Source organism: Hyaena hyaena, unplaced genomic scaffold (genome assembly GCF_003009895.1).
Source record: "Hyaena hyaena isolate Hyena2069 unplaced genomic scaffold, ASM300989v1 scaffold_138, whole genome shotgun sequence".
Taxonomy (NCBI): Eukaryota; Metazoa; Chordata; class Mammalia; order Carnivora; family Hyaenidae; genus Hyaena; species Hyaena hyaena.
This window is the reverse complement of record NW_024080770.1, coordinates 2,815,837-2,830,754: the sequence shown is the minus strand read 5'-3', so window position 1 is coordinate 2,830,754 and position 14,918 is coordinate 2,815,837. Positions and strand designations below refer to the sequence as shown.

Sequence of the window (14,918 nt, the reverse complement as noted above, 5' to 3'; positions counted from 1 at the left end):
AAATTTAATTACATGTAATTATTTTATTATATGTAAAAATGTAATTACAATTACATTGTCAAATATAGTATCTTCTCTATATATATCTCTCCCTCTCAAACTTGAGATCCTCGTGAAGAGACAAGTCAATGAATAAACTGGACAAACCAGAATAATAAAAATTTCAAGCAGAATTAGGGAAAAAAACTTGTATATTAATTAACATTTTACACAATGCCAATACGTTGTGTAATTATACACTCTTTTAAAAAAAATACACTATAATGAATAACTTTTGCTGCTCATTAATTAAATATGATGTTATGGTCATTTCTACGAAAATTTGCACATTGGGTTCTTATTCATAAGCTCACTAATATTCTGAAAACATTATTTTTATGAGAACAAAGCTACTTTGGCTAACTGGAGACATATAACCTGCCATCCAAGATAATTACTACAATCTGGAGAACTAAAGTAAGCATTTTAGTAACCTAATCAAGAGTTTTCCTAAAAGCCATACGTGTTCTAATAATTGTTAATAGTAATAGACTAAATTATTCAATAACCACAAGCTTTTTCTGAGAATTAACTAAGATATTCCATAAGCACAAAATTTTTGAAATGAAAATTCATAAAATATCACCATCCAAGTGCGTTAATGCTTGATAATGGGATCACAAATAAATCCTAACACGTTGAAAACAGAAACTTACTTTTTGATCAGGCAGGTTGAAAAGGAATTCTCTGTCAAAACGACCCGGTCTCCTGAGAGCAGGATCTATAGAATCAAGTCTGTTTGTAGCACCAATAACAACAATTTCACCCCTGTTATCTAATCCATCCATAAGAGCAAGGAGGGTTGATACTATAGAGCTGTAACAAAAGTTCCGGACAAAATTATAAATTAAAAACAGGAAAGAAAAAAATGTAAAAACTGCTGCTTCTACTAAACTTTATCAGTCTTAAATGTTAATAAAACAATAACATGACTAAAACTTAATGCAAAATAATGTAAAGAAATCATTTTTGAACATATTCAAACAATACATTAATAGACACCTAAAGCACAGAAACAGCAACAAAAGAGATAAGGATTTCATCAAAATTAACAATTTTTCTGCTTCAAGGGGCACAATCAAGAAAAGTAAACAGGCAACCTAAAGGAGAAAATTTTTGCAAATTATATACTTGATAAGGGTTGAAGCTCCAGAATATACAAAAAACAATTACAACCCAACAATAAAAAGAAAATTAACCCAACTTAAAAATAGCCAAAAGAGAGACACCTGTGTGGCACAGTCAGTTAAGCATCTGACTCTTGATCTCGGCTCAGGTCACAATCTCACAGTTTGGGAGATCAGGCTCTGCATCAGGCTCTGCACTGATGTTACAGAGCCTGCTATGGATTCTGTCTCTACTTCTCTCTGACCTTCCCCCACATGTGCTCTCTTGCTCTCTCTCTCTCAAAATAAATAAACTCAAGAAAAAAAGTTTTTAAGTCAAAAGATTTACATAAACATTTCTTCACATAAGATATTAAAGGGCCCATCATTAGGGACTGCAAATCAAACCAAATGAGGTACCACTTTGAACCCCCTAGCGTGATTATAATAAAAAAGACAGATAATAGTATATGTTGGCAAGGATGTGGAGAAACTGGAACATTCACACAGTACTTGATGGGAATGTAAAATGGTGTGCCTCCTTTCAAAAGTTTGACAATTTCCTAAACTATTAAACATAGAGTGATCATATGATCCAGCAATATCTAAAAAAAACTTGTACAAAAATGTTCACTGCAGCTTTATTCATAATAGCCAAGAGGTGGAAACAACTCAAGTGTCCATTAACTCATGAATGGATAAATAAAATGTGGCATATCAATACAATAAAATAGAGCTTGTCAATAAAAACAAATGAAGTACTAATAGATGTTATGATACGGATCAACCTTGACAACATTGTGCTAATTGAAAAAAGCCAGTCACAAAAGTCCCCATATAAAATGATTCCATTTATATGAAATATCCAATAGACAAATCTATAGAAATACAAAGTGTATTAGTGGTTGCCTAGGGTTTAAGGGGGATGAAGAGGAGACTGGAGAGTTATGGCTAAAGGTTAAAAGGTTTCTTTCCTTCTGGGAAGATGAAAATGTTCTAAAATTGATTATGGTGACAGTTATACAACTCTGGAAATATACTGAAAGCCACTGAACATGTGGTTTAAATGAACTGTATGATATATGAACAGTTATCTCAATAAAGCTGTTTTTAAGAAGAAATACAAGGACGCCTGGCTGGCTCAGTTAGTAGAGCATCACAAGTTTGAGCCCTACATTGGGTGTAGAGATTACTAAAAATTAATTAATTAAAATAAATATAAAAACTTTTTAAAGAAATATAAAAATCTGTTTCAATATATAGGATTATATATGATGTTTAGAATTCCTATAGAATTATATGTGCATTAGGAGAGTTGGGTGGCTCAGTTCGTTAAACGTCTGACTTCAGGTCATGATCTGACCTGAGTTCATGGGTTCAAGCCTCGGGCTGGGCTCTGCACTGACAGCTCAGAGCAGACAGCTTGCATTCTGTGTCTCCCTCCCTCTCCCTCTGCCCCTCCCCTGCTTGTGCTTTCTCTCTCTCAAAAATAAATGAACAATTAAAAAAAAAAAAGAATTACATGTGCATTACTGTTAACCTTTCAGACAATTTCTTTATAATGCCGACTATTTTAAGTTCAACTCAAAATCATCTTGTGCATATTTTAGTTTTTGAAACTATGACTTAAGGGGCGCCTGGGTGGCTTAGTCGGTTAAGGGTCCGACTTTCGCTTGGGTCATGATCCCGCGGTTCGTGGGTTCGAGCCCCGCGTCGGGCTCTGTGCTGGCTGCCAGCTCAGAGCCTGGAGCCTGTTTCAGAGTCTGTGTCTCCCTCTCTCTCTGACCCTCCCCTGCTCACGCTGTCTCTCTCTCTCTCCTAGAAATAAATAAAAATATTAAAAAAAAAAAAAAAGAAACTATGACTTAAACGTTTCTGAATAAATAAAATTGTTACATGTCCAATTATAACAAAAACCACAGTTCTAGTAACAAAAGTCTTCCTAGTGTTTTCCAACTGTTCTCGCTTACATCCCTTTATTCTACTACTCACACCTGCCAGAAATAACTTCTCCAATATGCTCAACATGTTAAAGAAATCATTCTCACTTCCAAATAAACTGTTCTAAATGTTTCTCAAAACTATAAATGGAATCAAAATGCTACATATCCAGTGTACATGTATATAAAGGATTTGTGCTTGTTCTTTTTTAATTTTTTTTTAATGCTTACTTATTTTTGAGGTAGAGACAGAGCATAAGCAGGGGAGGGGTAGAGAGGGAGGGAGACATAGGATCCGAAGCAGGCTCCAGGCTCTGAGCTGTCAGCACAGAGATCAATGTGGGGCTCAAACTCGCAAACCCAGAGATCATGACCTGAGCTGAAGTTGGCCGCTTAACTTACTGAGCCACCCAGGTGCCCCTGGACTAGATAATTCATTATTCTCGAAGACTAGATAATATTGCATTATGCAATATTTAACAGCATCCCTGGTCTCCAACCACTATCCAGTCATGTCAATAAGACCCATCCAGGTATCACATGCTTGTTCTTTTCTAATTAAATAAGAGAAAATTAATGACCTAAGTGTCTTACTTCAGATATAAAGAATGCAATAAGCACCCTGAAATGTAAGTTCATATTTATTACCTCAAATTTTTCCTTAGCACATTCCAATCACAGATAGGCATTTCAAGTGTTTAAGACTTACCAACATTTTAAAGTGTTTTCTACAAGGATTTTCAGAAGACAAAGTCTCAAACATGGCCAGAAACAGAATTATAACCTATCTTAGATTCTACCAATAGTTGTATTCTTTAAAAAAATCAAATGACCAGCCCTTGGATCAAAATCCTTTAGTAACTCCTATGATGTTCAAAATAAAGTCCAAACTACTTTACACTATATTTGAGGGCTACTTGCCTCCCCTAACCCTTTCTCCTACACTATCTTCTAAAAGCATTTATATAATTTAAATATGGATCTAAATAAAACTAACTGGAATTATTTTGTATGGTGTGAAGAGGGGTCCAATTTTTTCACCAGATACCAAATTCTCCCAGCATTCTTTATTGAAAAGGTCATCCTTTCCCAATAGTATTGCACAGTCTCTTTTATTGTAAATCAAGCATCTATATATGTATAGTTTTATATATGGCTCTGGCTCTGTTCCATCAGTCTATCTGTCTAGACTTCTACCAACATCAAATTACCTTAATCCTAAGAGGCCTTAATAACCAGAAGAGCAAATACTTCCACCTTGTTCGTCCACAAAAGTCTTCACTATTCTTAGTCCTTTTTATTTCCATATAAAGTTCCAGAATCATTTTGTCAAATTCCGCCCCCAAAAAAACTGATCCTGATATACTGAATCTATTGATAAATATGGAAGAACAAACAACTTTTAAATATGCAGTCTTCCAACTTATGTACATGGTATTTCTCTCCATTTATTTTATCTTCCTTTAATGTTTCCAAATCGAGTTTTGCTCTTCCCTCCAAAAATGTATATGGAACTTAATTTATTCCTAGTTTCTTCTATTCTGAATGAGATTATAAATAGTAATTCTGCATTTTTATACAGGAAACTGGTACAGAGAGAAATAAAATTCTCTATAATGATTGGTTTACCCTTGCAAGATACTCATTAGTATAAAAAGTTATCTAGAGATAGCTATGGAATTTCTACACACATAATTATATCACCTACAGATGACAACAGTATTGTTTATTCCTCTTCAATACACACACCTTGTATTGTTTTATCTTGCCAGACTACACTAACTGGGATCTATGTAGTGTTGATCAGAATTGTTCACTGCAGCCATACTTATAACTCCTCATATTAAAAGCTTTCATCTTAAAAAAAACGGTTTTCATCTTTCAACATTAAGTATGTTTGTTATAGGTTTTTATAGATACCTGATTTTCTTCATTCTCTAAGATGAATGATCTTATCAAAATATTAAATTTCATCCAACATTTCTTACACATCTGTTGAGATGATATGATTTTTCACTAATATGACAATGTGACAAATTTACCTTACGTGATTTCTCTCATGTTAAACAAACCTTGTATATGCGAAATACAATCAACTTGGTCATGACGTAATATCCTTCTTAAAGCTTTCTAGAAGTCACATGTTACTATTTTGTTTAGGAGTTTTATATCCATGTTCATGAATGAAACTGGGTTCCAATTAACTTTCTTAATAGTGTTCTACATAAGTTTTTCTTTTTAATTAAGTCTTTTGAAGATATATTTGACATATAATACACTGAACATGCTTAAAGTATATAATTGGGTAAGATTTGAAATGTATATACACCTGTGAAACTACCATCACTCTCTAAGTAATTTATCCATCCTGCTCTTCTTCATGTCCCATTGTAATCTATCCCTACTGCTCCTCCTTGACCTCTATCTAATCGTCAGGAACCACTGATCTGTGTTCTTACTTACAGATTAGCCTGCATTCTCTAAAATTTTATATGTATGGGATCATACAAGAAATACTCTTTTTTTTTTCTGGATTCTTTCACTGAGCATAATTATTTTGAGATTCACCACACTAATGGTTTACTAATAGTGTGTTCCTTTTTATGGGTAAGCAATATTCCATTATACGGATATACCAAAATTTGTTTACTGATTCACGTGTTGATAGCCATGCAGATTGTTCCTAATCTGGGACTATTACCAAAACAGCTATGAACATTCATATATAAATCATGAAGATTTTCACGTAGATTTTTTTCCTAAAAGTTTAATACATTTACCTCGTAAGTTCAGGCCTTTATCCTCTTAACCTTTAATACTTAAAGAATTTGACACATCACATTTTGCATTCCTAATAGTGCATATCAATGTCTCCTTTTTGTCATGACCAATCATGCCAGAGGTTTGTTAATTTTATTAGTTTTTTCAAAGAAGCAACCCTTGATATCTGTATGTCTTTGTTTCAAGTTCATATTGTTTGCTATTTTTTTGTTTACTAATAACAGCGAATTAGAATAACAGTTCTTAACAGCAAACAAAATTTTCTGCTTAGATCTTTTTGTTATTTGTTTCTTATATTTTGTATATTACTAAACTTTGGAAATTAGTTATGACTTAAGGCACAATATATGATTTATTTTTATAAATCCTGTGTATGTTTGAAAACAGTGTTCATTCTGTATTTGTCTCTGATAAGCATACCAACTAGAATATAAAATAAGGTTGTTCAAATAATCTATAGGGCATTAACTTTTTTGTTTTGTTTTTATTGTTGTTTTTTTTTTTTTTGATCATTTGGTCTTTTAGCTACTGAGAGGCACATATCTCTCACATTGATTATCAATCTGACTCTGCAGATCTGTCAATTTTTGTTTTATATCATTAGAAACAGTCATTAGGGAATTATAAATTCTGAATTGTTACATCTTCTAATAAACTGAAGCTTTTATTCATTATAAGTTGATCCTCTTTATACATATAAATGTATTATATATAAATATATAATGTATATATTTATACATTATTATATATATATTATTATTATATATATATATTATTATATATATAAAAAATAAAGCTTTCTGCCTTACAGTCTATCTTCTCTAATACTAATATAGCTGTGGCAGCTTCCTGATAGTATTCACTTGCCATATTTTCATGCCATTTTATGAATGACTATTTTGGACATTTTATATCAATAGGACCACATAACATGTGATCTTTTATGTATAAATTACTTCACGCAGCATTAAGTCTTTGAGGTTCATTCATGTTACATGTACCTGTAGAAGGTACACCCATGTAGCATGTGTCAGAATTTCATTCCTCTTCAAAGTTGAATAATATTCCATTGTATGGATGTAACACATTTTACATATCCATTCAGCAGTTGATAGACATATGGGTTATTTCCATGATTTGGCTATTATGAATAACATTGCTATGAATATTCGTGATTAACGTTTTCCATGCCTTTCCCCACCATTTTACTTAGAATCTTTCTATATCTTTACACGTAGATATGTCTCTTATAAACAAAATGTCATCGAATTTTGGTTTTCCTGAGTCTGACAATCTTTGTCTTTTATAAAAAACATTTAAAGGGGGCGTCTAGGTGGCTCAGTTGGTTAAGCATCCAACTTCAGCTCAGGTCATGATCTCACAATTTGTGAGTTCAAGCCCCATATCGGGCTCTGTGCTGACAGCTCAGAGCCTGAAGCCTGCTTCGGATTCTGTGTCTCTCTCTTCTCTCTGCCCCTTCCCTGCTCATGCTGCTTCTCTCTCTCTCTCAAAAATAAACATTAAAAGAAAAAAATTTTAAATAATAAAAACAACATTTATTCCCTTTACATTTCATGTCATTTTTATAAGACTGGGTTTAAACCTACAATTATATGTTGTGCTGTTTCTCAGACTAGTTCTATGATTCCCCTCCCCTTGTTCATTGCATTTGGATTGATTTTTTATTATTCTATTGCCTCCTTACTAACAGTTTAGAAATTATAATATGTTTCTGTTAGTAATTACTCTAGAAATTAAAACTTGCATACTTGGTTCTCAAAGGTTCCCCTTCCAGGTTTGATGGATGAAGACTCTGCCAGAAGATCCCTTATTCTACTTCAGAAAATAACTATAAAACCTGTACATAATAATACATAGACATATACTTGAAGGAACTGGTGAGTAAAAAGAGATACACAGACTCTGTTGGAAGTCCATGGTCACGTGGAGAAAAGGAGAACATATAGAAAGCAAGCTCCCCTCTCTGGCTTTCAGCATGGGGCTAAGTACAGAGAGACAGGAGAGGAAGATGATGTAGGGAAATTCCTTAACCTTCCACCTCGAGTTCAGAAAAGAGAAGGTTGACCATTAAAGAATGTGGGGGATTCTTGTGTGCTCACAAGGGCAAGAGCCAGTGAAGACATCTCTAAACTTTACCTACCCACATCTCTAAATGACCCCTAAAACAAAGAACAGCACAGGGTAAAAAGAGCAGCTACAGATAAAAGATTTGAAAGGAGACCAAAGCTGCCAGCCATGAAACAGTCCTTAGTTCAAGCCTAAAACAGAAAATTATCTGTAAAACAAAGGAAACACTACTCTTAAAAGGAAAATAATAAAATCCAAAGCCTTCATAAACTAACATTAACAATATCCAGGATATAATCCAATCACCCAACAAATGAAGAACAAAAACAACGCAACATGTTTTCAGGAGAAAAGAAAATTAAGCAGGCCTAACAGTGAGATGAAACCAGATGTTGAAGCGAACACAAAAGGATTTTAAAGCAACTGTCACTAACTTCAGTGAAGTAAAAACAAAATATATTTAAATTCATGAAAATCATACTAGAAAATATAATGAAAAACATTCTACAAATGAAAAATAATTTCTGAAATTAAAAAATGTGTTGGCTGGACAAAACAGCAAAATGGACATGACAAAGGAAAAGGTAATGACTGAAGATGAATAAAAATTACCCAAGATGAAGAGATACAAAGATTGAAAACAAAAAAAGACAAATTAGCAGATACATGATAAAAACACAAATAAGAAAATCCATACTACTGTATATCACTGCTAAACTGTTAAAAACCAAAGCTACAGAGCAAATATTCAAAGCAGCAAGAGAAAAACCACATATTATAAAGCACAGGAACAATGACCCAATTAATGGCTCTCTACTTCTAGGCTGTAATGTAGGGGACATGGAATCCTGGTGGGAATCAGCTGACTCAGTAAGTGGAAAAGACAAAGCTCAGATTCCAAGGTCCCAAAGAGGACTTATAGTTCACCAAAAAGAGTAACAGAGAAGAAACTACTGAATGAAAGAAAACGTAGGAAATAGGCACAGGGCCTCTCCAGACTTCAGCTAAATACTGCATGCAGGTGAGGAAATCACTCACAGCTTAGGGGAAAAACACCCAAAAGGACTAGAAGTTACAGTATTTTATATTCACAAGGAACCAGGAATAGTGCCAGTTACCACAAGCCAGATTGGTAAACCTCAGGATTCACAGGTCACTTTGTATAATACACATAAGGACCCTGCTTCATTAGTGGGGAATAATTAGCTACACTGAAGACTACATCAGATCCACATAACAACTCTTAAAAGCAAGATTCAAAAGACTCAAACTGTTTTCAAGTTAACAGTGTCGCCTCAAAGAACTCAAGAATATCCTACCTAGGACTCAACAAGGCAAAACTTATAATGTATGGCATCCAAAAAACTGCCAGAAGCAGGAAAATACTGTGTATAATTAAAATTAATCAAATATAATCAACCCCAAACTAAGATGTTAGGACTGGCAGATAAGGACATTAAAGTAGTCATTAAAACAAGATTCCAAATGTTGAAAAGTTTCTTTTATTTTTCTACAGAAGATACAAATCAGACCCACACAGAAGCTACAGAGATCAAAATAAAATCATGTAAGACGAAAAATATAATGAAGCAGACAAAGAACAGATTAGACACTTAAGATTAGTTGACTAAAAGGGCAAAGCAACTTCCCAAAATGATATATTAAAGAGACCGTTTAAAGCAAAATTAGGGGCATCTGACCAGCTTAGTGGATAGAACATGTAACTCTTGATCTTGGGGTTGTTGAGCTCAAGCCCCATGTTGGGTGTGGAGATTACCTATAAAAATAATTTTAAAAAAAATCATAATTAACTTATCATCAGTGAACTGTGAGACAAGATCAAGCAACTTATAAGTGTAATTGGAGGACACAGGACCAGAGAGACAAAAACAAGGGAGACAGACAAATATTTTAAGAAATAATGGCCAAAAATGTTAAAACTATGATGAAAACTAGAAGCTCACATATGTCAGGAGATCAATCCAAGAATGAGAAAAAAACAAATGGAGAAAACTCTAACAAGGAATATCATTAAACAAACTGCACAAAACCATCAATATACCAGAAAACAACAATTAAAAGCAGAGGAAAAAGATATGCAGCTCAGCAATTCCACTCCTAGGTATCTACCCAAGAGATGAAAACATATGTGTACACAAAGACATACATACAAATGTTCACAGCAGCATTATTCCTAATAGCCCAAATTGGAAACCATCTAAATACCTATCCAATGGAAATAGCTACAAAATAAGGAACATCAGAACGGGTAACTACATCAACTAAATCTTTAAGGACGACGATGGTTATTAGGATTATTATTTAACTCTCTTCGAAAGATTGTATGATGTAAAAAATGTATGACAGCAATAGCACAAATCCCAGGAAAGCAGAAATGCAAGCATACTATTTTAAGGTTTTCTACCATATGTAAAATGGCATGTTGTCACTTGAAGGTAGATGATGACAAAGGAAAGCAATATACTATAAATCTTAAAGGTACCATGAAAATAATAAACAGTAACAAGCTAACAAAAGAAATAAAAAGGAAAGACAAACATTCAGGGGCTCCTTGGTGACTGAGTTGGTTAAGCATCCAACTCTACATTTCGACTCAGGTCATTATCTCACAGTTTATGAGACTGAGCCCCATGTCTGGCTCTGAGCTGACAGCACAGAGCATGCTTGGGATTCTCTCTCTCCTTGATCTCTGCCCCTCAACTGCTCACGACCACATGTTAACACTCTCTCAAAATAAATAAACATTTAAAAAAAATTCACTGACTTGAAGGAAGAAAGAACAAAAGGAGAAAAATGGAACAAAGAACAGATGGACAAATAGCTAACAATCAAGATGATAAATTTAACTTTATCAACAGTCATATGGGCATGCCTGGGTGGCTCAGTCTGTAAGCATCCAACTTCGGCTCAGGTCATGATCCCACAGTTCATGGGTTCAAGCCCCACTTTGGGCTCTGTGCTAATAGCTTAGAGCCTGGAGTCTGCTTCAGATTCTGTGTCTAATCTCTCTGCCCCTTCCCCCACTCATGCTCTGTGTCTCAAAAATAAACAAATGTTAAAAAAAATTTTTTTAAATAGTCACATGAAATATAAACGCCCATTTTGGGAGGAAATGGGTATATTCAATATCTGGATTATTGTTACTGTTTCATAGGTATATACATGTTAAAATATGTCAAATGTACTCTTTAAGTTCAATACTGCATAAACATTGTGTATTTTGTTTATCAATTATATCTCAATAAAGCAGCTTTTTAAAAATCAACAGTGGCGGCTCCTGAGCAGCTCAGTTGGTTAAGCGTCCAACTCTTGGTTTTGGCTCAGGTCATGATCTCATGGTTTGATATTAAATAAATATCAAACATGGAGTTTGGGCCCCATATTGGGCTCTGTGCTGATGGTGTGGAGCCTGCTTGGGATTCTCCCTCTCCCTCTCTCTCTGCCCCTCCCCTCTTTACACTGTCTCTGTCTCTCTCAAAATAAACTTTAAAAAAATTAAAATAATAATAAATAAAAAATCAACAGTAAAAAGGAAGAGTCTAAAACACTTGAAAATTTCTTTTTTAAAAAGTCAAGAAAGGAGGGGCGGGGCGCCTGGGTGGCTTAGTTACTTAAGTGTTGGACTTTGGCTCAGGTCATGATCTCACAATTCATGGGTCTAAAACCCATACCAGGCTCTGTGCTGACAGCTCAGAGCCTGGAGCCTGCTTCAGATTCTGTGTCTCCATTTCTCTCTGTCCCTCCCCGACTTGCACACGTGCATGTGCATGCTCTCTCTCTCAAATATAAACATTAAAAAAATTTAAGGCAAGAAAGGAGAAACAGACAAGAAAAACAACTCACACAAATAGAAAATCTGGTTGTCCTCCAATCAAAACATGTCAGTAATTACAGAAACATTTACAGAATACATAGTCAAATTAAATGTGTCAGATTATAGGGGCATCTGGGTGGTTCAGTCCATTAAGCGTCTGACTTCAGCTCAGGTCATGATCTCATGTTCATGGGTTCGAGCTCCGCATCAGGATCTGTGCTGACAGCTATCAGAGCCTGGAGCCTGTTTCAGATTCTGTATCTCCCTCTCTTTCTGACCCTCCCCTGCTCATGCTGTCTCTCTCTCAGAAATAAATACATTAAAAAAAAATAAAATAAATGTGTCAGATTACAAAAACACCCAACTATACATTATCTATTTAAAAAACACCCTAAATAAAAAGACACAGAAATTATTATAATAAATTAATAAAAGAAATATCCTAAACAAAATGCATGAGAAGTCTACACTGCAAAAAGATGAAAATATATTTAAAAATGAAAAGCTGGGGCAACTGGGTGCTCAATCAGTAAAGCATCTGACTCTTGATTTCAGCTCAGGTCATGATCTCATGGTTTGTGGGTTCAAGCCCTGTCAGGCTCTGCACTGATAGCACGGAGCCTGCTTGGGATTCTCTCTCTCTCTCCCTCTCTCTGCCCCTCATGCGCACGTGCATGCTCTTTCTCTCTCTCTCTCTCTCTCTCTCTCAAAAATAAATAAAACAACAAAAAAGAATGACTAGATGCCATGAAATTCAGTAAAAAAAATTTATCATCATAATAAATTAGAAGGAAATAATAAGATAATCAGAAAAAAAAAACCCACAACTTGTAAACTAAACAACAAACAACACACTACTAAATAATCATTATGTATGGGGTGCCTGGGTGGCTCAGTTAAGCATCCATCCGACTTTGGCTCAGGTAATGATCTTGCGGTCCGTGAGTTTGAGCCCCACGCCAGGCTCTGTGTTCACAGCTCAGAGCCTGGAGCCTGTTTTGGATTCTGTGTCTCCCTCTCTCTCTTCCTCTCCCCTACACGTGCACTGTCTCTCTCTCAAAAATAAATAAACATTAAAAAAATATTTTCTAAATAATCATTCTGTCAAAAAAATGACAAGAGAGATTAGATATTATTTTGAAGTATATGACAATAAATATACAATAGATCAAAAAATGTGGGATGCAGCTAAAACAGTATTTAAAAGAAAACCTACAACTTTCAATGCCTATATTAGAAAAGAATTAGTTTCAATCAAAAAATCTAAGCTTCCTTTATAATTATCTGAGGGAGAAAATGAAATTAAACCCAAAGCAAGCAAACAAAAGCCAAGAAAAGTAATGGAGGGAGCTTAAGTGCATACTGCTAAGTGAAAGAAGTCAATCAGGTAAAGATTATGTACTATATGATTCCTACCATATAGCATTCTGGAAAAGGCAAAACTATGAAGCAAAACCTGTGTTACCAAGGGCAGGGGGAAGAGAGTGGATAGAGCACATAGGATTTTTAGGCCAGTGACAATACTCTGTATGATATGATAATGATGTACGCATGTCACTATGCTTTTGTCCAAATTCATAAAATGTCCAACACCAACAGGGAACCCTAAGGTAAAACTATGGACTTTGTGTGATTATGATGTGTTACTATGTGCTCCTCAACTGTAACAAATGTACCCACCTGTGAAAGATGTTAATAATAAGGGAAGCTAAAAATAAAAAAATATATTAGTAATCATAATAAGGGAAGCTATGGGGTGCCTGGGTGGCTCAGTCAGTTACGTGTCCGACTCTAGATTTCACCTCAGGACATGAGCTCACTGTTTGGGAGATCAAGCCACAGGTGAGGATGCTTAAGGTTCTCTCTTTCCCTCGATCTCTGCCCCTCCCCCACTCCCTTGCACACCTGTTAGTTCTCTCTCTCTCTCTCTCTCTCTCTCTCAAAATAAATCCACTAGAATGGCTAAAGTTAATAAGAACAGCAATACCAAATGTTGGCAAGGATGAGGAGCAACCGAAGTTCTCATATATTATAGGTAAGAACATAAAATGTTACAAACTTGGAAAACAATGCCAATTTTAACATACATTTACCATAGGATCTAGCCATTCCTCTCTTATTTACTCAACAGAAATGAAAACAAATGTGCACACGAAACTGTGTATGCAAGTGTTCATAGTAGTAGTATCATAACAGCCAAAAACAGAAGTGAACTAAATCTCCATCAGCTGGATTAACAAATAAATAAATTGTGGTACATATACATACTCTCCCTCCCTCTCTCACTCTTTGTCCCTCCCTCCCTTCCCAAGGGCAACTACTCAGAAATGGGAAAGAGCAAAATATTAGTATACATGACACAGATAAATTTCAAAAATATGCTAAGTTGAGATCAGGCAACTTTTTCTGTAAAGGGCCTGAAAGTAAATGTATGTAAACTTTGCAAGCCATACAATCTTTCTCTCACAACTACTCCTTCAATTCTCCTCTTGTAGCACAGAAGTAGCCATGCAAAAGATACAAACATGGATATGTTCCAATAAAACTTGACAGAAACAGGTAAAATGCTAGAAATGGTCCACAGGTTATAGTTTGCTCACCCTTGAGCTCAGTCAAAGGAGTCTTCCTCAAGGACACAGTTCACATTTTACAAGCCTCCTAGCACTTATGCAAAGGCTAAGGCTAACTACTGTGTCAATGAGTGAAAAGAATCCAACATAATCAGATTAAGAAAAATCACCTGTGGATCTGATCTTGTCTGCTGGAGCGAACTGGAGCTAATCCATCTATTTCATCAAAAAATATTATAGAAGGTCTCATCAAATATGCCTAGTATAAAAAGAAAACAAATGTTACTTATCGTGGTTTTCATTTTTTACACTTAAGTATTGTATTTTCTTAATACATAATATAAGCAAATGCTACAATATACAGCAACTAAGAAATATACAATGAAAATGAAAACTCCTTACCACCCAGTCTCCAACCACAAGGCCTCTCCCAGTAGACAACTACAGTTCCCACTTTGTTTACTCTTCCATGTGTCATTTATATATGTACACAAAAATGTACTTTTAAACATAGTATTTTACTTAATGCATTTTAAACACATTATTCACATTGCTTTTA

At 34.8% G+C, this 14,918-nt stretch overlaps 1 protein-coding gene across 3 annotated transcripts in view; it reads right to left on the bottom strand.

The window, feature by feature from the left end:
- The window catches only part of ATAD2B (ATPase family AAA domain containing 2B), a 162,955-nt gene that overhangs the window by 84,937 nt on the left and 63,100 nt on the right, over positions 1-14,918 (bottom strand). For all 3 annotated transcript variants that reach the window (XM_039238342.1, XM_039238343.1, XM_039238344.1), the window contains 2 exons: positions 14,530-14,618; positions 696-855 (listed from right to left, as the gene is read on the bottom strand). In XM_039238342.1, the coding sequence (XP_039094273.1) occupies positions 696-855; positions 14,530-14,618 (249 nt within the window). The remainder of the gene's footprint in view (positions 1-695; positions 856-14,529; positions 14,619-14,918) is intronic.